This window comes from Hyperoodon ampullatus (assembly GCF_949752795.1).
Source record: "Hyperoodon ampullatus genome assembly, chromosome: 14".
Lineage (NCBI taxonomy): Eukaryota > Metazoa > Chordata > Mammalia > Artiodactyla > Ziphiidae > Hyperoodon > Hyperoodon ampullatus.
In genome coordinates, this window is record NC_136927.1 from 23735364 (window position 1) to 23760641 (window position 25278).

The 25278-nt window shown below is 48.5% G+C and overlaps 2 protein-coding genes across 3 annotated transcripts in view; one reads left to right on the plus strand and one right to left on the minus strand.

Moving 5' to 3' along the window:
* Positions 1–469: 469 nt before the first annotated feature.
* LOC307063897 (large ribosomal subunit protein eL39-like) lies at positions 470–601 on the minus strand (the record flags this gene model as incomplete). The annotated part of the gene is made up of 1 exon (XM_079720242.1): positions 470–601. One exon carries the CDS (start codon positions 599–601, stop codon positions 470–472), a length of 132 nt encoding a protein of 43 aa, XP_079576368.1.
* Positions 602–1774: 1173 nt separating this feature from the next.
* The window catches only part of PDPK1 (3-phosphoinositide dependent protein kinase 1), a gene marked incomplete at its 5' end in the record, with an annotated part of 66768 nt that continues 43264 nt past the window's right edge, over positions 1775–25278 (plus strand). For both annotated transcript variants that reach the window (XM_079718624.1, XM_079718625.1), the window contains one exon: positions 1775–1798. In XM_079718624.1, the coding sequence (XP_079574750.1) occupies positions 1775–1798 (24 nt within the window). The remainder of the gene's footprint in view (positions 1799–25278) is intronic.

Here is a 25278-nt window from a genome sequence, read left to right on the forward strand (position 1 = left end):
ACTCTTTGTTGCAGTGCGTGGGCTTCTCATTACGGTTGGTTTCTCTTTGTTGTGGAGCACGAGCTCTAGGCATGTGGGCTTCAGTAGTTGTGGCACGCAGGCTCAGTAGCTATGGCTCGCGGGCTCTAGAGTGCAGGCTCAGTAGTTGTGGTGCACAGGCTTAGTAGCTCCACGACATGTGGAATCTTCCCGGACCAGGGATCGAAGCCATGTCCCCTGCATTGGCAGGAGGATTCTTTTTTGCTTTTTTCCAACAAAAGGTTTCATATTTATTTCTGAGTTACACGGTGAACAGTGGTGAGGAAAGATCAAAAAAAGAGGAGAGAGCCATTCCATTTCTCCCATAAACACAGGCAGCTGTTCCAGACACTAGTGATGTCCTGATATAGTAAGATGCAATTGACCTTGATAGCATACATGTGTGTCACTTCATATGTGAAGCTCCTTATAGACCCAGCTTGGTTCTTCTCTAATGTCTTCTCTTGGAGTTGTACCTGATTTGATTACCAGTTTTCATTCGAATCCATTGGGGAATGGGACGATTCTGCTTTTGTTTCTTGGCCAGGAATCGCTTGATCCTGAAAGTCTTGTGAGAAGACATGGCGAGGAGCAAATTCAACCACACATAGGATGGGGGATGAGAAAAGAGCGGCAGGCGGATTCTTAACCACTGTGCCACCAGGGAAGCCCTAGACATGAAAATTCCTTAATAAGAGTAAGCACCAAGTGAATGTTCGCAGCCATCAGTGCTATGCAACAATTAATTCTGGCCAGTGGGACGAGGGATTCATTTATCTTACTGTTACTTCTCTGTATTGTTTAAATCATTATTTTAAAAAATGAACATGTATTTCTTTTGGAAATAGAAAAAAAGTTATTTTAAAATATGCAAACCTTCAGGTAACAAGGCGATTCTAATTTTGTTTGAAACAACATCATCTTAGAACAAAGTGAATGAATGTACTTAATGCCACTGAACTCCAAAATGGTTAAGGTGGTAAATTTTATGTATATTTTACCACAGTTTAAAAAAGCAACAATATCACCGTCATCAACAACAACTACCAAAAAATTCAACATCATCATCGTCAACAACAGCTCCAAAAAAATTTATAAGCAGAGTAGAAAGTTCTGAAGGTGTCCCTGGGACTATTAGCAGTGATGAGATGGGATTGTTTTCTGCCTTCTAGCTATGGCTTTAGAGCCTAGATTTCCTTCCGCGAACACTTCTTAGTTTTGCAACTAGTGAAGTTGCTCCTCTCGATGTTTACTCAGAGCCCCGCTCCGGAGTCGAAGCTGCACGGTTGGAGCCCAGCCCCACTCCCGCGTCGGGGCCGACCCCAGCGAGCCTCAGTTTTCCTGTCTGGCAGCCGGGATGACAGCTCGTCCGGTCCCGCGCCAGGCCCCGCCCCTCGGCCCTGGGATTGGCTCGCGCGGGGTTACCCCCAAACCCCCCGCGCCCGAGGCGGGGCCAAGCCTCTCCCGCCTGCCGGGCCCCAACCCGGAAATGCAGCTCTGAGGCGCCGGCGGGGCTGGCCGGGGCAGCGGCAGAGCGACGGCGAGTGTGACCAATGGGCGCCGGCGATGGCGGCGGCGCGGCGGAAGTCCCGCCTGGCGTCGCGCGGGGGCGGGGCGGCTCTGGGGGCGGCAGGCCGCGGGGCGGGCGCAGGATGCGGGCGGCCATTGCTGGGGCTCTGCTGCGGGGAGGAGGACGCTGAGGAAGCGCCGAGCCGCGCAGCGCTGCGGGGGAGTCGCCCGTGCAGACGCGGGGCCCATGGCCAGGACCACCAGCCAGCTGGTGAGTGCGCGGCACCCGCCCGGGCGCGCCGGCCCGTCACCCCGCTAAGCGCGGCGGTCGCCGGGGTCCGGCGGGGCGGCCCGCGGTCCCGGGGGCCAGGCGGCGCCTCACCTGCGGCGAACGGCCGGGCCTGGGACCGTGGGCGCCGTGTGGGCGCCGCTTGAATGCTGCAGGAAGCCCTGGCCCAGTTGAGGCGGGCGCCGGCCCGGCGGGGGCGCTGACAGGCGCGCGGAGGGCGGGGGAGGCCGGGGAGGTGTCACCGGCCCGTCGCGGTGGAAGTGCTTGGAAAGTTTGTTTTCGGCGCGGCGCGGCCTGAGTCAGGCCTCCGGGGTTACCTTTCGTTCTGTGTGCAGAGGAACCGCCCCGGGCCTTCATCTGGGACGGGGTCCCTGTGCCTCCGCTCGCAGCGAAAGCGGGACGTGCGAGTTCTTGCTCGAAGCACCTGATGCTCGGGTCCCTCCGAATTCTCGGTTGGGGTGGAGTCTGATACACTCGGATATGCTCCTTTCGCGGCCCGGTGGGGCGGCGTTTCGGTGCTTTTCATGCCTTGGGGCTCCGCTCCGGCACCGGCATTGGTGTGATGGGAAGCCTCCTCGAGGCCGGGCTTGAAACCACCACCGCGGGCAAGTGAGCCTGACCGGGCGGAGGGATTTTAGGGGGAAGGAAAGAGATAAAGCACTTGTTGGGTTAAATGTTTTGTTGCAAGTATCGTTAGTGTTTCTGTGTTTTCTCTCTGTTGCTGAAAGTATTCCTAGTGTTTTTATGTTTGCCCTCGGTTAAGTTCGGGCGTCTTGGGAAGTTGGTTTAAGGATTTATACCTTGTATGCGAACGTGAAGAATGGAAGAATGTCGAGACAGCTTGCAAAGTCTGGTTCAAAACCCAAATCCCTTAAATGAGGGAAGACCCAAGAAATTTACATTACTCCTTATTTTCCACGGTAGCGGCTGTTAATTTTTCTGAGGGGTCATGGGCCCTTTTGAGAGTCTGACGCAAGATCTGAGTCCCCTCCTGAGAAAACCGCACGGTTTTACTGAATTTTGTAGTTATTTCAGGAGGCTCTTGATCCTTCTGGAGCTGGTCCGTGGACTTGAGGTTGAGAACTCTGGTTTGTAGAGATGGGTGATACTCTGAAGTCTGAGAGGAGGAGGACCTGTTCAGTTGAGAAAAATGGTGAAAGGCCAAGGGATGTCTTTGACTCTTGCGACATGTGTGGCTGTACCGCGGGGTGCCTGGGCTAACGCGCAAAAACAGGAGATAGGCTGCTTGGCGGACCTCAGTGGCGGCTGGGGCTGACAGTGATCATGGAAGTTTGTAAGAGGAACTTTCACACAGTGATGCTGTTGCAGTACAAGGTGTGCGCTCTGATGGCGTACAGGGGAAGAGGAAAAGAGCGTATCGTGTCATAGTCTTGGTGGTTCCATGTGATGGACACTTGACATCTGGAGTTTCTTTGCAGAAGGCAGCTTTTTAGTACAAAAAGATTGGAATCCAGTGAGAAGAAATGAATTACAGAATAAAGGATGGACCTCCCCATCAGGAAGTGAGAGGAACTAGGCTTTTGTGTTTTCATCAGCTACATTTGTCCACATGTATGTGAGAATATGCTGTATTTCCCATCAGTAACGGCAAAGATGCCCCCAGTAGTGGATTTTTCATCTGGGGACAGATAGATTTGCCCTGTTCAAGTGAGTTTGCACCTGGATTTTTAAGGTGGCACTTTAGGAGAGGCCCCGTCCCAATTACTTCCCACTTCTTTACGTGTGTACAGCCCGCGGGGGAGCAGTATGAGTTGGGAAGTCTGGAAATGGCCCAGCCCAGTTTGGTACTACGGTGAGCCAGAGGCCGTCAGAACCATTTATTGAGCACTTACTTCAAGGCAGGCACTTTGCAAGATAGCTCACCCCATGCTGCTTGACTTCTGTCAAAAGTGTTGTGAGATAGGTGTCGCTCTCATTTTACAGGTGCAGAAACTTCAGTTTCCACAGTGCAGAGAGGTTAAGTACCCGCCTAATACATAGAGTGCAGTTTGAACCCACGTCTGAGCGATGGCAGAGGCCTGGGTGCCACCCTGCCCCTCCTGGGAGGGGCGCCCTGAGGGAGGGGCGCAGCCCTCTGTCTGGGGAAGTCCTTAGTGCCACTGCCCAGGACGTCTTCCTGGGGGTTGTGCGTGTCCTCAGACTGCCGTGTGGGAGGCAGGAGGGACATCTTCTCGTGGAAGGCCAGCACACTTAGCTATTTCTTTGGGCAGATGGCTGAACTCTGTGACCCCTGGAGCCTGTTTCAGCCTCACACTGTCAGAAAGCAGCTGTTTGGAAAGAGGCTCTGGTCCCTCCTTATTTGAGGGCTGATATTCTGAATGGGTGAGGTTTGGAATCCTTGCTTCTTAAAAAATTGTGCAACGATTTTGTTAAAGGTAAAACTGTTGATTAGGGAGAGTGGTTCCTTGCACACTCTAGGGTGGCTTTTGCAAGGGTGGCTGCATCTGTGTGGGAAGCCAGTGGGGAAGGCAGAGAACATGGAAAGAAGTGGGTTCTGATTTTCACACACCCTTTTGGGGAGCTTCTCATGTGGCTTCGTGCAGTGTGATGTATTTGTGACGCCCCTACAGCACTTAATGAGCGGAGTCCAGAGGTGGCAAGGTGAGGTCCCTATGTTCTACTCTTCTGACATGCGTTTTATAAGAAGGATCACAGCAGCAGCTTGTGGCGATATGGGACCTGAAAAGAGGCCTTGGGCAGCTCTTCAAAGCAGGACTTGGCCTCTAGGCTGCCCTTTTTTTTTTTTTTTTAGATATGTAAGATATATTTATATAATGATAAGTGTAATGAAGAACATACTACAGGATAATGGGTTACAATGACGGGGGTGGGGGGTGGGGTGGACTGGCGGTGGCACTTGAGACTTGAGTCAGTATACACAGTCTAGGCTACCTTTAGCACAGATTTGGGGAGGAGGAAAAGGCAGCTCCTGGGTGGGTCCCCCTCTTCAATCTGTGCCCTTGTCTGCTGAGCCACCTAACGCAGGGTTTGGGTGCACGTAGGGCAAGTGTGTAATTAACTGGGAAGCGCTGCAGAAATGAGGGGGCGAACAAAGTTGGTCCCTTCTGAGTTGATGGTGTGAGGAGAGCCTCCACTGGCCGGCCACTACACTTTGCCCCCTCCTGAGGAGTATCTTCTGTGGGAACGGACTTTGATGGAATCCCACGTGATACTTCACTTCTGTGACTATGGAATAAGGAGCCACTGCTGAGGAACACTTGATGCAGAAATGACTCCCTCAGCAGGTGTGAGGGTTGGGGCCAACGTGTGCGTGCTCTGCGCCTGCCCTTGTGATGACAGCTGGCCATAGGGGTGCGGAGCACAGTTGTTTTGAAGGCAGGTTCAAAGAGCAGATCACCGGGGAGGAAGTGCTGGTGTGGAAACTGTAAGTTTTGGACATGTGTTGTTAAGGCCTTTTCAGTAGTGCATTATTCCGTAACTGGATTGCATTGTTGTTCACTGTGATACCAAACCCTTTAAAAAAAAATAACTTGAATATTGAGAACCAGTCGTGTATCCAGTCTCTAGATGAAACAACAGGCAGAAGGCATTTTCTCAAGAGCAGTGGGGAACATGTTCTGATGATGATGTCTTAGAGGAGAAAGGCCTGTTGGGTTCATGGTGGTTCTTGGGAGGGGCGGTCTAGTTTCTGTGCTCGACGCTGGGTTGCATTTATATAGTTGCATGAAGTCTGCTTCCATCCTCTTGGTCTAGAAAATTTTCCTAATTTAAAATGGAATTTTATTATTTATTATTTTTTATTTGGCCACACCACATGGCATGCGTGATCTTAGTTCCCCAACCAGGGATTGAACCCGCGCCCCCTGCAGTGGAAGTGCAGAGTCTTAACCATTGGACTGCCAGGGAAGTCCCTAAAATGGAACTTTTATCCCAAGAAATTCCAAGTTGTTTTGAATGTGTTAAGAGAGAGTTCATTATAAAGCGTTTACATTTGTGGGCTTCAAATCCCTTATCAGAGCAACTGATTCAGGTTTCTGTTTAAATAGTTGGATTACACATAGGCTTACAGAAGCGAGAACTGACAGCACTGCAAACTCTGTGTGTGAAAAAGAGGGACAAATCTGACCTTAGCAGCTCATGACTGGGTGCATGGCCCACAGAAGAACAAACAAGTGTGGTTTCCATCTGTAGTGTAGTTGAGGGGCCTGATGAAGGTGGGCACATAGTTCCTGGTGGCCTGGTGACCTCCTCCATCCTACAGATAGGATTGTGTGCCCTCTGTACCAGCCACTTGCAGCCTTTGAAATATTTAAAGATGTGGTTTGAAGGTATGTCTGAAGGTCCCTGTCTTCCGCCTGTTTGTGGAGCTGGTGGCAGGTCTGCCCACACTGGAGAGGGCTGATGAGAGGCTGTGTGTGTGTCTCTCTCGGCAGTATATCAGTCAGAATTCATCCGGGTAAAAGCTTATTTAACAATGAATTCATTGTTAAAGTCTCATTCTTCAACCTGTTTTTCTTTTTTGGAATTAATTTTACTGCAGCAGGAGTTGTATCTCAAAGTGACAGCCTAATATTGGATGCTGTCAAAGATGGTTGATAAGATTCACTGGGAGCCACATTGAAGTTCTCCTTAGTGCTTTGACCTGCAGTGGAAACCTGTGGGAAAAGGGGCTTGGAGTTAACTTTTCTATCTTCTCTCCCTGTTTCTGGAAGATTTGGGAAGGCAGGGGCTGCCGTGGACCTGGGAACTCTGCCCCGTCCAGGGGGAGAAGGTTTACCTTGCAGACCTTGCTCTTGCACCGGGTCTGAAGTGCAGTCGGTTCTTGTGCTCGACGGTGGCGTGGCTGTGGACACCCTCCTGCAGTGAAGGAAGTAGTTATGTCTGGAGGGGGATGGCCACACTGTGTGCTCATCACACGCTCTCGCCTGTGGGGCTGAAAACATTGACACGCTTTCTTCCTAGTTTTCCCTTTCTTGGTGAGGAAGTGAGTTGCTGGTGGGGGTCCCAAATTCCAATGCTCCTGTGACTTCCCCTGCTTTTCTTGGCTTGTCACTTAGCTACTCCTCCGCGAGCGTCCCTCAGTTGCCCGTGCCATGTGGCCTCTCTTCCCGGCCTATAAAGCCCAGGACAGTGTCCAGGATGTTCTCGGCTGCCAGGTTCTCCTCTTTAGGCCCTTCCTCTTTGCCTGAAGAAATTCCCCTCAGTGGAAACACACTGGCCTCCCCACCCCCTGGCTGTGAAGCCTTTTCTGGCCAATCAGCTTCTTTGTGTCCCCCCTACCGCCCTTTGGTCTGCATCAGCTTTTGTTATATATTCAATGTTCTGTTTCTCTAAAACGGGTTCTGTACCTTGTTATGTATATATCTCTCTAAACTTGGAGTCTAGATGGTTTCTGTTACTCTTTTTCACGCTTTCTCTTCATGGTTCTCATACCCGGCATATTTGTGACAAGCCTGTCTTACCATTTTTGCTATTTATTAATGAAGACATCTCTGAATCCTGCATGTGTATTCTGACTCCCTGTGTTCAGAGCTGTATGTGTTTGAGGGATGGAGGGTCTCTTCATAAACTGTTTGTTGCTTAATATGGAAGCATTCCAAACTAGGAAGAAGTCAGATGGTTAAAAACATGGTCTCATGTACCATTTCTTCATTGTCTAAGGAAATATAATTCAAAAAGGGGATGGCTCTTTTTTCTCACTATATATTATACCACCTACCCTTTTACCACCTTTCAACCCTTGAAAGGTTGTATTTGAAAGCCATTGGTTCCTTTTTATACTACAGTCCTTCCTGGGAAGTTTTGGTGATCAAATGTCAGGTTAAATCTGGATTAGTAAGTGTTAGTGTCAAGCATACAGTATTCTGGGCTGAGGCTCTCCATGTCGGCAGTGCTGCCCTGCTGTGCCAACAGGCAGGGGTGAGCCGTGCCATGGACCACTGTCCTCATGTGGTCAGACCGTGAGTATCTAACCTGTAGAAGAGCCAGCGTCGGCTTTGTGGACCCTGCAGGTGGGCCCTGAGGATCAGGATGACCCTAGCAGATTCTCTGACCAGAAGCCAAGCTTCTTTCCCCTCATGACGGAAGCAGCCACCCTGCTCTGCGGTCCCTTTGGCACACCTCTCTTTGCTGCTTTGGGTAAGGTCAGAGAGAGCTTTTCCCAGCCCTTGGCTTTGCTCTAATTTCTAAGAGCATCCTGTCTTAAGAGGAGCACCTGCTCTGTGGGTGTGTGCAGTGCCACAGCTGTGCCCCTGGCTGTGAGGGGCTCCACCTTCCTGAGATGGTTGTGCGGCTGGTGGTCCTGGGGGATCCCAACACTCAGTGTCTGAGCAGCCCATCTTGTCTTGGGTTTTCCTGCCATGCACCTGTGCACGGATGTGGGGTGAATGAGTGTGAGTGAGAGAGCCACCAACCTAGGAGGAGGGCCGGAGTGGATGGGAACTTCAGACCTAAGTGTGTGCCAGCACTGGCTGTGAGCAGTGCTTCTCCTATGGGAAACGGTGGGAACAGCCCAGTCTTTGGGAAAATTGCCCGAATACTGGCTCTGCTCAGGCATGTTCTTAGCAAAGTCTGATCCGTAGCAGCTAGGCCTTGGGGAAGCAGGTAAGTTAGCAAGCCTGGAAGCTTGATAACTGCTCATTTCCGGGGTCCTGTCATTATTAACTGGCTTCCTTCCTAGAGGGTGAGCCCTTAGCCATTCTGCATTTTTCTCTCAGAGTGGCCTGTGACTTAGCCTGGACTGGAGACTGAGAGAATAAACTGTTTCCTCAGTGCACAGTCTCAGAAGCTCAGCCCATACTGCTCTCTTTTTCCATTGTTAACTCATTTTTTTCTTCCTGCAGTTTGGCATTTTTCTTTCATGGGTTTTTTTCATTGGTCAAAATTATAGTCTGCTGATTGTATGTACATAGTTGTTATTATCAGATATACAGATTTAAAATTGTGCATCTAAATATAGATTTTATTTGCGAACACATTTATTTTCATTCCTAGAAAAACAAAACTCACACAATCTAAGTGCTTTTTTTTTTTTTTTTTTTTTTTAATCTTAGAAAACTCTTCTACCCAGAAGCGCTGGCACTGAGCTTTGTGTTTCGGAGGGGTTGGGTGGTGGGTGGGTGAGGATGGTCAGGTGGTGAGTTAGGAGAAGAGGCATCAACAGAACAGGGCTCCATGCTCATGCCCTGAAGGAATCCTTGGGTGAAAAGGACCTGATATGCAGCTTAGTGGGTGGGGGGCAGCCTACGTGCGTGCTCTCACCCCTCTGTGACCCCCTTAACCATGGCCCCGCTTCAGGGGCTGAGGGGAAATGGTCAGCAGTGCGGCCAGAAGGGAGGGCAGTGCCCTGCCAGGAGGGGGTGGCTGGCCTTTGTAGGGCTGCTGCAGTGAGGAACACAGAAGAACCTGGCCCCAGGGTGCACCGAGCAGGGGGGCTTTCCTGGCAGCGGCAGCCCGGAGGGCAGGGGAGCAGGGAAGTGGCTGACTGTGGAGGAAGTTCAAGGAGGGAGCCCTGTTTTGTGTGCTGGGAAGACCAGGTGGCTGTGCTTGCCTAGTGCTTTCTCGGGGGGACCTGCTGTCCTTTCAAACACGGATGTCTTTTGGACAGTGTATGATGAAGGTGGTGGTATTTGGAATTTTATACTGAATTTATTCAGTGTCAGGTTTTTTCCCCTTCTTTCAAGTGTATTATTTTCCTTCAGTAGCCCTATATTTTTCAGATTAGTATTCAGTATGGACTCTTGAGTCAAGTTGTTTTTTGTTGTTGTTGTTTTCATTTTGTTTTTGGCCGCGCTGCACTGCTTGCCTGAGCAGGGATCGAACCCGTGCCCCCTGCAGTGGAATCACAGAGTCCTAACCACTGGACCACCAGCCCTGAGTCAAGTTTTTAATGACACAGGATGTTTTCAGATCCTTTAAGTTTGCTTGAAGCTATCAAAATAGCCTCGAAACAAACTTATTTTTATTTATTTTATTTATTTATTTATTTTTGCGGTACGCGGTCCTCTCACTGTTGTGGCCTCTCCCCTTGCGGAGCACAGGCTCCGGATGCGCAGGCTCAGTGGCCATGGCGCACGGGCCCAGCCGCTCCGCGGCATGTGGGATCTTCCTGGACCGGGGCACGAACCCGTGTCCCCTGCTTCGGCAGGCGGACTCTCAACCACTGCGCCACCAGGGAAGCCCCGAAACTTATTTTTAAAATAAACTTGAGGGACTTCCCTGGTGGTCCAGTGGGTAAGACTCGACGCTCCCAATGCAGGAGGCCCGGTTTCGATCCCTGCTCAGGGAACTAGATCCTGCATGCCACAACTAAGAGTCCGCATGCTGTGACTAAACATGCCGCAACGAAGATTGCGCATGCCGCAACTACGACCTGGAGCAGCCAAAATAAATAAATAAATATTAAAAAAATAAAATAAACTTGATTTTTGGAATAACTTTAGATACATAGAAAGGTTGCAAACACAACACAGAATTCCCATAATACCCATCATCCCACTTTCCCTAATGTTAACATCTATACAACCCTGCCACATCTGTCAAAACTAAGACTTCAACATTGGTGCCACACTATTGACTGTACTGCAAACCTATTGGGATTTCCTCAGTTTCCCCCCAATGTCCTTTTCTGTTGCAGGGTCCCATCCAGGGTACCACATTGCATTTGGTTGTCATGTCTCCTTGGTCTCCTCTGCTCTATGACAGTTTCTCAGTCTTTCCTTGTTTGTCATGAACTTGATGCTTTTGAAGAGTACTGGTCAGGTATTTCATAAACTGTCCCTCAGTTTGGGTTTGTCTGATGTCTTTTGTTGATGAAACTGGGGTTATGGACTCAGGAAGAATCCCAAGGAAGTTGGGTGCCCCTAGTGCATATATCAGGAGTGCCTGATGTCCACATGACTTATCACTGGAAAGATGAAACAAGATTAGTTCTGATTGACTGGAATTAGGCCTATGGCCCTGCTCTGCTCTCTGATACTTGCTGTTTGTGTGTCATAGGATGACCACAGTATTTTTATTTGGGGAGGGACCTTCATGCTTACCCAGTTGGATCCTTCTGGTTTCCAGATGAAGACACTTGGGACTTGGAGGGCTTCTGACTTATGTACCAGGTCAGAGCTGGCATGGGGTCCAGGTGCCTGCCTGCTCTGGCCACTTTCTGCAGGCATGGACGCTCCCAGGACACTGTGCAGGGACAGAGATGTCCCCAGGTGCCGAGTGAACCTGAACCCACTGATAGAAACGCGTTCTAATCGGGGAAGGCCCGTGTCCCTCCGGAGTATTTGGAAGCTGCTATTTGTGATCTAATTAGCATTTGCCGTGATCTGCTCAGGTCCTGTGTGCTCAGTCGCTTTGTGCTTTCTTTGCAGGTAGGAGGATAGATCTGTATCACCTGGTCCTTGTGAAAGCAGGTGGTTAGCTTTGGTATGTTCTCTAGCTTTTTTTCTTTCAAGTGAAGCTATGGTGTTGTTTACTGTCTAAAGATCTTGAGTCATGGCCTGACTTGTGGGCTGTTACTTTGAGACTTTTAGATTGAAACAAGCACAGAGTTTGGAGTTTCTTCTAGCCCAGAACTCTGAAGATAGGCATATTCAGGAAAGTCACGAGTTTGGTTTGTTTTCCCACCCATCTATGGATTTGCCCCTCCAACGTTGTTTCCATATGACCACAGCAAAAACAAGACAGTTATGAAGGTAGGAATTGGTGGGAAGAAAGAGCAGGGCGCTGATATAAGGACAAAGCACTATGCTAAAATGACGGAGAGGCCTGAAGGCATTGAAGTCCCTCCCTAGGACTCTAGGAGTCCGGAGGCTGTTTACGTGCTTGGGGTTGGCTAAGAGAAGGTGAAATAGAGACTGGACTGGCCTGGCCTGCTCTTCTTTCCTTCCTCCTCCTCTCTTTGTTTCTGGTAACTGAACTCTTAAGTTGGTGATTGGTGGAGGTGTGGATGAATGTCATGCTAGACAAAATAGATCTTTCTCTGCACACTGATGATGTTGTGAAGCTCTTCTGTGGGAGTTAGTGGTTAACAGTGGGACAAAGTATCTCTCTGTCTCAGTTGGCCATTATTGTTCCCAATAAGAAACTCGTTATTCAGAATTTGCAGATAAAGACCCAGGAAAGGAAAGCATCTGTTAAAGGAGCCTTTTCAGGTGTCAGGATAGGCATTCTTAGTTAGAAATAAGCTGGGTCTCTCTCCATCCGTTGCAAAACCATGTAAGTTTACATTGCTGGAAGGGTGTTCCTGCCAGATGCTGTTGATATATATGGCCAGTGGCATTCTGGGGGCTGATTTGTTTTTCTCCTATTTCAAAGAGAGAGGAGCTTCAGAGGATTAAAAAACAAAAGTCTGACCACATTAATCTGGCTTTTTTTTTTTTTTTAACAGGATAATCTGTTAGGGTGATTAGAACAGTTATCCATATCACTGTGGTTGTATGTTTATGTGTGGGAAACACCAATGAGGGTAAACAAAATCTAGGGCATTTTAGGGAAGTTCCAACAGGTCCCTTTGCTGCTCTCAAGGATCGTGCACCTTGCTGGGGGAGGGGCACAAGCTGTGTTCCGGCAAGGACAAATTACAGTGCAGTCCCCACTGAGGTTGAAGGACACAGGAGGAGGAGAGGGCATGGCTAGTGGGTCAGTGTCAGCAAGGGGGACGTAATGGGGCTGCTGAGGATCCCCAGCGCAGAAGAGGGGAAGATGGGGCTGGAGGGGAGGGTTTGGGAGGGCTGGAACCCTAGAGAACGGTTCTCATTTCATTGGAAGTGCCCATGTGCTCTAGATTTTATTTTAGCCCTTGACCTTTCAGTCTTGGATGCTGAGGGAGGTTTCCTTTAAGGAGCTGGGGTTGGAAGCTGGAGAGTGGGAAAGAGGAGCCCCAGGGTTCAGCTCCTCTGGGTAGAAGGGGAAACAGCTCAGTACCTGCTGGCCTCACCACATCTCCTAACTTTCAAGATAAATTGCTTTGGATCAAGTTAGGTATCACTCAGATTCACAAACTAGATTGCAGGGGAAAAACGTTTGCTGAATGAGTTTAATTCCCAAGGAAAGATTCATATTTAGGTGGTATATAATTAATGTGACTTGAGCTTAGAAACTCAGTTTTTCTTAGTTGTCAAGTTTAATATGTTAAATTATTTTAGTAAAACAGAAGGCGAGAGCTTGTTGATATTATTGTTTTCTGACTAATAATAGATTTTACTGAAAAGCTTTTTTACTAAAGCTTTTAATGCATATTCTTTCTAGATTTCATCCAAGTTATTTGGCTGTGAAATATATGGATTGGACTGTCTTTGAAGTGCTGCTGTTTTTCTGATACTGCTCTAGGATGATAGGCTTTAAAAGCAGAAATAGGATTTCCACACTCGGCCCCCAGTGGTAGTTAATGATTTCTTCCTCACACATAGGATCTGTATCTAAAAGATATTAATTTATTCATCTACTCATTAACAAATACTTTTTATACATCGCACATCTTTTCTGGATGAATGAACTGATGGACCTGGAAGGAAGTGCAGGAGGTCTCTGGGCCCCGTGTGGTATTACCAGTGTCTATTGAGGACTTAGTGGCCCCTGTGGTCGGTGCGCCATTGATAAGGTCCCTCAGAGGCCCTCACCGCCTGGAGCCCCTGTGCTGCATCTGCTGACCCTCCTAGGTCAAATTTCATCCCTTGCAGCCATCAAGGTTAATAGTTACTGGGAACCAACTGGAAGATCTATCTTTTCTTCACCCAGGGGTCTTTGTCTCTGTATTTAAAAAAAAATCAAATTGGGACCCTGACCATATATCTGAGACAGTTTTGTCTCCTGCTGTTTTTCACTGAGTGTTTTGCATGAGCCACTTCCAGTGGCTGTGTGGTACTCCCCTCTGTGGGTCAACCATAAGTAGCCATTGTCCTGTTGTGGACGTTTACACTGGCCGTTTCCAGCTGTTTGGAGTAATTTCTTAATGAATGTTTTCATAATATAAATCTTAGTATGAATTTGACTGTTTCAACTAGATTCAGTGTAGCAGAAATTGGCAGGTCAGAAGGACTTGGGCCTAAGATGTGATATGGGAGTGGTTACTGAATGCTTCCCAGGAAGGTCCTGCCAATTTGGGACCCTACTTTCTTGTTCCCTGGGTCACATGGAGTATCAGCATCAGACATACCCTCTACCAGCTGGGGAGGGTTGAGAGTGAGTTTGAATCTGGCTTCACTGTTGGGCTTTTTTTTTTTTTTTTTTTTTTCCCGGTATGCGGGCCTCTCACTGTTGTGGCCTCTCCTGTTGCTGAGCACAGGCTCTGGATGCGCAGGCTCAGTGGCCATGGCTCACAGGCCCAGCCGCTCCGCGGCATGTGGGATCTTCCTGGACCGGGGCCCGAACCCGTGTCCCCTGCATCGGCAGGCGGACTCTCAGCCACTGCGCCACCAGGGAAGCCCCCACCACCCTGTTTTAAATGTAGGATTTTACTAGGCTCTTAGAAGCCCTCTGAGTGGTTCTGCTGATTGTAATCTCCTCCCTTCCAACCCAGAAGTCACCTGCATCCTGATGTTCATGTTAATCAAGTTAATGGCATGTAAAGTATACCTTTATGCAGTTCCAAAGTATCCGAAGGAAGTTAGAAGAGCAAAGAAATCCTGTATTTCAGTGTTTCATAGTATGTTTGTGGTATGCACAAAGTTAATGTTCAAGGTACAGGTTTATTAGCAAAATTCAGACATTGTTTACTGAGTCTTGGGGTCTGTTAAGCCTGAGGACTAGACTTTAGGCGGCTGGCAGCTGTGACCTTGTGTTCTTCCACCTGCCTCTCGCTGGGTGAGAGGCTCCAAGGGGCTGCAGAAGAGAGTGGGAGGACAGATTAAGTGGTCACCCTCAGGGATCACCCACTAGACGCTTCTCCCTCCGCTGGTGCACTTTCTCCACGCTGCTCCATGGAACAATAGAAAGTCTTACTCGGGTCTTCATTTAAATCCAGTCAGCCATCCACCTGGAGCTCCTAAGTGTAGTTGCATGCTGGTTAGGATGAGCTGCATTTTGCTATGTGTCGAGTTGCACAAGAGCATTGGTGACTATTTGTGTCATGTGGGCCAGCTCCTGGTCTGCCTGTGGTTGAAGGCTAATGTGGGCGGAGCATGTGGCGTGGTCTGTGTTACAAGCACCCATGCCCCGCAATCCCCTCCCACCATTTTAGGCAGTAGCCATGCCTGGTCTGCCCTGTGAACACAAGACAGATGTATTTCACAAAGTGACTTTGAGCTCCTGTCTGTTGTGGGCACCCAGCAGCCCTCAAGGGGTGGGTCAGTGTTATACACCTCACTTCACAGAATAGTAAATTACGGCTCAGAGAGAGTGTGGCTTACCCATAGTTACCCATGATTTCAGCTAAGTCACCTTGGGTCCTCGATTTTGCTCCTTCACTCTAGTTCTTCATGGTAGAGGTCTGGGGTTTGGGGAAGGTGGCAGTGGTTGCTGTCCCTGCCTCTGCCAGGTTTTCTGTGCTGGGCCTAGCTTTGTGGACTTTCTTGAGGTGAGAGGAGGTTCTTACCAGAATGTTCTTTGCCAGTGAGCACGACTGACTTGAGAGCAGTGTCCCTTTGAGGATGAGTTGGTCGGATTTTGTGGCAGTCTACCACCCCCCTTTATGCAGGGGCCTAGAGGGAGGTGTTCCTCTGTGCAGTGTGTTGGCTGTACCAGTCGAGGGCCTTTCAGAGCACACTCCGCCCAGGCAGCATTTAAAGGCAGCTTAGCCTTTTGAGTTTGGGATCCTTTCTCTTGCTGGCTGGAGTCTTAAGCTGCGTGACAGCATCTTGACCATAGAAGGCCCTGATTTTGATCTTGATTCCTCTCCCAGTGTGTTAGGGAGCCCAGCCTTCCTGTATCATTTTGTCTGCCTCACAGTTAGAATTGGGCCTCCTAATTCAGTATATAGTTAATTCAGTTTACTCACAGATAGATATAGTATGTGGAAGGGGGATGGGCTTCATTTTGGTCTTGAAGAGCTTATTTTATGATCTGATGACCCTTGGTTTGGAAAACTCTGTGTGTGTGTGTGTGTGTGTGTGTGTGTGTGTGTGTGTGTGTGTTTGCCTTCTGCGTTATTTAATCATAAAACTGCTTATAGGGGCTTCCCTGGTGGCGCAGTGGTTGAGAATCCACCTGCCAATGCAGGGCACATGGGTTCAAGCCCTGGTCCGGGAAGATCCCACATGCCGCAGAGCAACTAAGCCCGTGCTCCACAGCTACTGAGCCTGTGCTCTAGAGCCCATGAGCCACAACTACTGAGGCCCGCATGCCTAGAGCCCATGCTCTGCAACAAGAGGAGCCACCGCAATGAGAAGCCCGCGCACCACACGAAGAGTAGCCCCTGCTCGCCACAACTAGAGAGAAGCCCACATGCAGCAACGAAGACCCAACGCAGTCAAAAATAGAAATAAATCAATAAATAAATTTATTTTAAAAATATATATATATTTGTCACATTTAGCAGTTTTGAATGTTGGATACTGGATATTTTGATGTTCATATTTTCCTAAGCTCTCTAGTGGTTGAGCAATGTATTGCATAGTTAAACTGAACCTTGATATGTTTTTGGTGGATACGAAAATGTAATTCCATCGCAAATTAATTTTCCCTTGAGAGTTTCTACCTCTAAGAGGAGACTGCTGAACTCAACACTCAATAAGTCAAAGAAGTTGAAAATCCTAAGTTTTTATGTACAAATTGATGTGAAACCAGTTGAAGTCTACAGAAAACACCCAGTTTATGGACAGTATTTTTACAAGTTCATTTGGAAGTCAGTTGTTTAAGACTTGGGCTTGTCTTCCTGACAGGTGCTCTTGCGGAAGGGTGTCGTGGTCCTGCTCTGGGGAGGCTGTGAGCACACAGGCGCCCTCCTGCTTACTCAGTCATGCGACATGGTGACAGGTGCAGGACGAGGTGCATGTTGAGTGCAGTTAGGGGGGTGTGACCCACTTTTCCAGAGACATCCCAGGTGTTGGATGTTCGTGGCGCTGGTTTTCCTGGCCAAGTTCAGTTGAGAACAGCCGTCCTTCCTTGTTCACAGTAGAGCTGAGCCACAGACATGGCTCCCACTTCATGCAGTTGTGGAAGCTTGTTCTGACAGCCACACAGGAAGCAGGAGAGAGGAGCACAGAAGGGTCCCTGTCCTGTGGGGGGATTTAAAGGATGCTGGTACTGGGAAGTGGGGGAGAAAGGGTGGGGGTTGGGACTTGGCCTGGTCAGTGCGAGGCCTTGGCCACAGGGAGCCACTGGTGTGAAGCTGTTGGTGAGGCAGGCTGCAGCTCCCAGCCTTCTCTTGGGTGTGAGGTGCTTGCATTTGGGGTGCACCTGTGTGTGTAGGAAAGGCCAGCAGTCATGACTTGTGGTGACACAGTGCCTACAGGACCAGGTAGAGAGCCGTGTTCTTGAGAACTTGTGACCAGCTCCATTTTATTAGGGAGGGCGGGGATGGGGGACAGGGTATTGTTGCTTTAAATTTCTCCAGAGACTTAAATTTCAGAAGCTGTTGAGTAACCAGATGTATTTACTTACCATAATTTTGGGTCACCAAGTGGGTGGTAAGCTGATTGGGCTGTGCTGGGAGGGAGTGACTCTCCCAAGGCCCTGGGTTGCCTGGGCACACAGGGCTGCACTGCCTCCGCAGGGCCCCGGGCTGGAGGGCTGGAAGGAGCTCCTCGGGAGCCTGACCCCCACCTCCGCCCCTGGGCCACCGTATAATGAGTGTCCTCCAGATCATGGCAGACCATCTCAGAGTACTGTTTATGCAGCTTAATTACCACCTCAAATGTGAAAAAAATCAGCCCTTTAGAATAATAGCTGTAGTACAAATAAACATTTGGGCTTTTCACACTGGAAGAGGACTCTTTTCTTAGGTTTTTCATTTTATACTTGATGCTTTTGAAGTGCTTTAAAAGGTAATATTTTGACCATCATTTTAACTGCAGAAGTGAAACTGTTCATTAAAACATACCCATGCCAGCGACTTATGACTGCAGGAAGAGAAAGCATGAGCACTGAGTTGTCACTATGAACATCTCTCTATCAGTGAGGGGCCATGAGAGCTGGTCCTGCACTGAGGTACTTGGCTGGCGTGCTATGGCCAAGGCAGGAAGGAAATTGCGGAATTCCACGAAGGAAAAAGGCTGCCATGACAAGTCCCTGTGTTATCATGCCCATAAAGCTGGAGCAGAGCAGATGCTGCTGTGGCGCTTCCAGAGTGGCAGTGGTCTGGTGTCCAGCATCTTCCAGCCCAGGTCTGATGAGGGACAGTACAGCCAGGGTTAGGCTGGCATCAGACTCTGGTTCAGGAGGCACCAGGACTCTTATGGCAAGTCCCATTGCTCAGGCTTCCACCCTTGTGGTTTGAGGTGCCCAGAAGTGACTCCAGGAGGAGTGTTTCAGGGACCCTGAGGTCCTGCCTGGCATCCAGAGGTTCTGTCTGGAGGTGGCCCGTCCAGAGGGCCAAGCTGGACTGTTGTGAGTCTAGAGCTGCTCTTGCCTCTGGGCCTTCTCATTGCCCAGTCCTCTCCTGGGAAGGCTTTCCCCACCTCCTCGGGTCTTTGTTGAGATGTCACCTTCCTAGTAAGGGCTTCTCTGATTATTTAAGTTTGTACCACTCCCATCTTCCTTCCCTGCTGTATTTTTCTCACAGTTATTTATCACCATTTGACACACTGTGGATTTTATCTGGCTTTTGTTTTTTGGAGGGAGTCTGTCTGCTCCCACTAGAATGTGGGCTTCTTGAGGGCATGGGCTCAGTTTTGTTTTTTGCTGTATCTTCAGTGCCTAGAACAGTGCATGGCACATAGTAGGTGCTCAGTGAATATTTGTTGATGAAGTGGATAAAACAGTGTGGTCTTGAGGGTACTGCATTTACCTTAAATCACTGAAGCTGCTATGAAGTGCTGGTGGTGGCCCTGCCGTTTCTCATAAAGCATGTGGTGGAAAAGCAGGTATGTGTGTATGTCTGTCTGTATTACATCATCTGTTATTGCCATTTCAGAAATGCGGAGTTCATTCTACACTTCACTTGGATGTTGATTTCAGAATGACTGGTTTTTCCTTCTGACTCATAAAGGCTGCTGAATCTGAATTTTGAATCTGAAACATTAGGAGAAAGTGAAATTTTGAAACGCGTGATGCATGATTAGCTATTATTATATTTCATATTCTGTATGTGAGTATTCCCCTTACTGCCACTGCAGCACATCTAAGCCGCTGTCACCCTCCCCTGGACCTGCTGCAGCCCTCTGACCGCTCCCCCCCCACCCCCCCAGCACCCTCTCCCAGCCCCTGCCCAACCCACGCTCCGGCTTCACAGCACTCATCCACTTCTGCCATGGCTGCCCTCACAGCTTTACTCTGCTAGTTCTGTAAATGATATTGGGTCTGTCACCGTGTTGGGATGTAGCTTCCTAGGGGTAGGGACCATGTCTGCCTTACAGCCAAGTTCCTGGACCTTCGCTAGCACAGCGGCCATGTTTGTTGAGTAACTGGGTTAAAAATGTAGTTAATTTACCTTTTTTAAGAAACACTGATGAGCAAAATGAGTGCATATATTTTTATGACATAACAGAAAAGCGTGGCTTTGGAGAATAAGGTGTACTTTACAGAAGTCACTCCACATCTAGTCACTCCAGAGCTGTCTGCGCTAGTGAGTTAAAGGTCTTGGCGCTCCCCTTGACCCTCCTGGGACTGTGCGCACTGCGCTGCGGGATGCGCTATAAGCTGTGGCAAACAGCAAAATGTGCCTGCTGTGTGTGGGGGGATGAAGGGGCGGAGAGGTTCCTGGGGGCAGTGGCGGAGTCCTGGGCATTTGAGGTGGAGGGGGATGGTGGTTGTGTTCTGCGGGTGAGGCCGGCAGGTGTATGTGTGTAGACATACAACATCCTCTCCCTGCCCCCTCTCAGCCTGGCCCCAGGGTCACGTTTCCACCTGCCGGCGTCTCCAGAGCACACGCTCTGTTTCTCTCCTCTGACTGTAGTCAAGCCTTTTATTTCAGTGCCCACCAAACTGAAGCGGGCATGGTTTAGCTCAGGCTCCAGAGCATTCTGCACCTGTCCAGAGCATGCTGACAGTTTCAGCCAGCTGCCAATGACAAAGAAAGACGGCTTACTAGTTTACGTTAATTTATACTAAGGTGGCGTGTATCCCTTAAAGAGAGGCTTATCAGCTGCCTTCAAACCTCTCACTGAAGTTGTGCTTTTGGGCTGGATGTACTTGCCAGGCATCTTGTAAAAGTAAGAGTTGGCATCAGGTGCATTAATGTTTACAGGTGGGAAAATCCTGTGCTCCAACCTTTACTGAGTGACAGGTTCTGGGAAGTATACAGGTGGCCTGGGCATTTTCTGTGGCGCTTATCATGGACGGGTGTCAGGGAGGAGGTGAGCAGGTTTTATCCAGCACGATGTTCTACCTCCTACCTTGTCATTGCCCAGCCAGATGCTGCTCGGTGTCATAGGTTTGGAGGCAGGTCCAGCTCTGTTGAGACAGCATGTTGATTTTCAGCGCACCTCGTGGTTGATTTCTGCATGTCCACCAGAAATGGGCAGAGTTGCGAGCCGAGGGCTGCCGCCTGGTTGGTACCTGTGTGTGGGGTCGGCCCAGCTGAGGTCAGGAGCAAACCTGTATTTTTTAAGGGACAGTGCTCTCCTTTGAGGACCTGTTTTGGAGACCTTTTTTTTTTTTTTTTTTTTAAATAGCCGTAGAAACTAGTTTGATGAAAAGGAAAGAAAGCTCTCAGAAACATGTACTTGTCAACCAGTGTTTCATTAGACTTACCTTTCACTGTCTTTGGAGACCACTCTCCGTGGGCTGGACGCGTGTTCAGTTATCATTATGGAAGTTGGAGCTGAAGACTGCTTTCCTCGGTAAGTATTTCTGAAGCCAGCATAAGCATTCTTCACTGTGCTGGGCCTTCCCAGGGTGTTTGACATCAGGGTCATCTGTCCCTGGAGTAGCCAGTTTGATGGTGGCTGTCACGCCAGGTCTTGCTTTCCGTGGCTGTGGATGCCTGCTGCCTGCAGGCCCTGCCTCCTCATCCTTGCTGCTCTTGGGTGTCGCTTCCAGCACCTCCCCTCCTAGAGTTGAGCTTCTGCCCTCTGTGAAGAAGCAGTGGGTTGTCCCTCGCCTGTGCTGGAAACCTTCATGTGCCACACACGTTGGCGCCTTTGCTAGAATTGTCATTGGGTCCAGAAGCATGTCTATGTAAAATTACATTTTTCCAGGTCCATGAGTCAACTCATCATGTTTTGCTATTTAAAAACTTCATGTTTGAGATTTCATTCAGTAGTTCACTTGTCAGTTTTGAATTAAAAGCAACATTTGCCACTGTTCTGTGCATCTCCGGTTGTCTCCTTGAGCCTCACTTGGCAGGAGGCTGGGCGCACAGGTGGACTTAGATGAGGTCGGTAAACAGGCCCACACTTGGTAGGACAGGTGCGGTGGGGGTGGGGCACGACACAGACAGGCGGTGCTCTCCCCTCCCCTATCCCTTTGGGCAGCGATGGCCTCCGGTGGGCCTGCGACCAGGCCAGTTGGAAGCAGTGCTGTAGTGCCTGGGACGGTGCTCTGTGAAGTGCTGGCTCTTTCTGCTTGCCCTTTCTTGTGTGTGTCCCTCCGGGTCACACAGTCCTGCTGCTCCTCAGTCCCAGGCCTGAGGGTCTGCACTCGGAATGACGCTGCAGGACCAGGGAGTGCTTACCCCTTGGCTGTGTCTGGGAACTCTGTGAGGTTCTCAGTGCTCTCTGGGCACAGCTCTCGGTCATCGTGCAGCTGGTCTGGCTGGTGAGGACAGTCCAGGCCTATCTTGATGGGCCTCAGCCTGGTGACTGTGACCTCTTCCCCACTTACCACTGCCTTCGAGGACAGAAAGTTCCAGCTAATCTCCATGGAAGTTATTGAATTTGATTACACAGAGCACAGGCTCTGGATGCGCAGGCGCAGCATCCATGGCACACGGGCCCAGCCGCTCCGTGGCATGTGGGATCTTCCCGGACCAGGGCACGAACCCGTGTTCCCTGCATCAGCAGGTGGACTCTCAACCGCTGTGCCACCAGGGAAGCCCTTAAATTTATAATATTAAGTGTTCAATTGTCTTCAGTCTGCTTTTATGTTACCATGTTGATATACTTCTTATCGCCTTGTGTATTGTTGCAGACTCATGATTTTTCCCAGTTTCAGCTCATTCTAATTAACTGTACTTATGTTTGCAGGGTCACAACATGGCCAGTAACGCCCCTACAGACTAGCTTTCCTGCCTTTTCCTCCTACCACAGACAGCTTCCTTTTCAGATGTAGCAAGGGATTCCAGGCCCATGTTGATTGTCTTATTCCTGTTCCAAGATGTGGAGTCAAGTGCTCTCCTGGATTCTTTTTTTTTTTTTTTTTTAATATCTTTAGTACTCAATTGTACCTTTTTTTAAAATGAGTAACGGGTTTTTTTTTGTTCTTTTTTGTTTTTTTTTTTTTGGCTGCGTTGGGCCTTCATTGCTGCGTGCAGGCTTTCTCTAGTTGCGGTGAGCAGGGGCTACTCTTAGTTGTGCGCAAGCTTCTCATTGCGATGGCTTCTCTTGTCGTGGAGCACGGGCTCTAGGCCTGCGGACTCAGTAGTTGTGGCTCATGGGCTCTAGAGCACAGGCTCAGTAGTTGTGGCGCACAAGTTTAGTTGCTCTGTGGCATGTGGGATCTTCCTGGAGCAGGGCTTGAACCCGTATCCCCTGCATTGGCAGGTGGATTCTTAACCACTGTGCCACCAGGGAAGTCCTCTCCTGGATTCTTTTAATGGGCAGTACTATTAGAAACAAATCTGCGTGCTCCACGTTCATTTCATATTGTTCTGCAACAGTCTGGTGATGAGTAGGCTAATGATGTCACTGCTAGAACAATTTAGGCTCAGACTGGAAAAGAGATTTTTTTTAATGGTTGTGGGCACAACTTTTATGTATTTCCAATTTAACTTTGACACTATCCTTTCTTAATGTCCATCTGAATATTTAACTGTATATCTATCCACTTGTCTTTAGTATTTTTATGTATCTCATTGACAACTGTTGTGTTGTCGCTTTGTTGGCAAATTGCCATATTGCTTTCCAGAAACGTTTTAACAGCAACACGGGTTTTTGGTGCCAGCCACAGTTGTATGAGTATACTTGCTTTATCACAGTCTTGCCAGCATTTGGTGTCTCTGTGTGTTGCACACATACTTAATCATAATTCTTATCTATTAATTCACCCCGCCACCCTCCTCCCGTAATTAAAAATGTACAGCACTATCTCTGATGCTTTAACTTTCTTTGAATACAACGCACATTTTCGGCTCTTAGTTACTTGAGTTGTTTTTTTTTTTAAACATCTTTATTGGAGTATAATTGCTTTTCAATGGTGTGTTGGTTTCTGCTTTATAACAAAGTGAATCAGCTATACATATACATATATCCCCATTATCTCTTCCCTCTTGCGTCTCCCTCCCACCCCTCTAGGTGGTCACAAAGCACGGAGCTGATCTCCCTGTGCTATGCGGCTGATTCCCACTAGCTATCGGTTTTATATCTGGTAGTGTATATATGTCCATGCCACTCTCTCACTTTGTCCCAGCTTACCGTTCCCCCTCCCCGTGTCCTCAAGTTCATTCTCTAGTAGGTTTGCGTCTTTATTCCCGTCCTGCCCCTAGGTTCTTCATGAACCTTTTTTTTTTAGATTCCATATATATGTGTTAGCATACAGTATTTGTTTTTCTCTTTCTGACTTACTTCACTCCATATGACAGATTCTAGGTCCATCCACCTCACTACAAATAAGTCAATTTCGGTTTTATTTATGGTTGAGTAATATTCCATTGTATATATGTGCCGCATCTTCTTTATCCATCCGTCGATGGACGCTTAGGTTGCTTCCATGTCCTGGCTATTGTAAATAGAGCTGCAATGAACATTGTGGTACATGACTCTTTTTTTTTTCTTTTTTTTTTTTTTGAGGTACGCGGGCCTCTCACTGTTGTGGCCTCTCCCGTTGCGGAGCACAGGCTCCGGACATGCAGGCTCAGTGGCCATGGCTCACGAGCCTAGCCGCTCCGCGGCATGTGAGATCTTCCCTGACCCGGGCATGAACCTGTGTCCCCTGCATTGGCAGGCGGACTCCCAACCACTGCGCCACCAGGGAAGCCCATACATGACTCTTTTTGAACCATGGTTTTCTCAGGGTATATACCCAGTAGTGGGATTGCTGGGTTGTATGGTAGTTCTATTTTTAGTTTTTTAAGGAACCTCCATACTGTTCTCCGTAGTGGCTGTATCAATTTACATTCCCACCAACAGTGCAAGAGGGTTCCCTTTTCTCCACACCCTCTCCAGCATTTATTGTTTGTAGATTTTTTGATGATGGCCATTCTGACTGGTGTGAGATGATATCTCTGTGTAGTTTTGATTTGCATTTCTCTAATGATTAATGATGTTGAGCATTCTTTCATGTGTTTGTTGGCAATCTGTATATCTTTGGAGAAGTGTCTATTTAGGTCCTATGGCCATTTTTGGATTGGGTTGTTTGTTTTTTTGATATTGAGCTGCATGAGCTGCTTGTAAATTTTGGAGATTAATCCTTTGTCAGTTGCTTCATTTGCAAATATTTTCTCCCATTCTGAGGGTTGTCTTTTCCTCTTGTTTATGGCTTCCTTTGCTGTGCAAAAGATTTTAAGTTTCATTAGGTCCCATTTGTTTATTTTTGTTTTTATTTCCATTTCTCTAGGAGGTGGATCAAAAAGGATCTTGCTGTGATTTATGTCATAGAGTGTTCTGCCTATGTTTTCCTCTAAGAGTTTGATAGTGTCTGGCCTTACGTTTAGGTCTTTAATCCATTTTGAGTTTTTTTTTTTTTTTTTTTTTTTTTTTTTTTTGCTGTACGTGGGCCTCTCACTGCTGTGGCCTCTCCCGTTGCGGAGCACAGGCTCCGGATGCGCAGGCTCAGTGGCCATGGCTCACGGGCCCAGCCGCTCCGTGGCATGTGGGATCTTCCCGGACCGGGGCACGAACTCGTGTCCCCTGCATCGCAGGCGGACTCTCAACCACTGCGCCACCAGGGAAGCCCTTGAGTTTATTTTTGTGTATGGTGTTAGGGAGTGTTCTAATTTCATTCTTTTACCTGTAGCTGTCCAGTTTTCCCAGCACCACTTATTGAAGAGGCTGTCTTTTCTCCGTTGTATATTCTTGCCTCCTTTATCAAAGATAAGGTGACCACATGTGCGTGAGTTTATCTCTGGGCTTTCTATCCTGTTCCATTGATCTATATTTCTGTTTTTGTGCCAGTACCATACTGTCTTGATTACTGTAGCTTTGTAGTATAGTCTGAAGTCAGGGAGCCTGATTCCTCCAGCTCCGTTTTTCTTTCTCAAGATTGCTTTGGCTATTCGGGGTCTTTTGTGTTTCCATACAAATTGTGAAATTTTTTGTTCTAGTTCTGTGAAAAATGCCATTGGTAGTTTG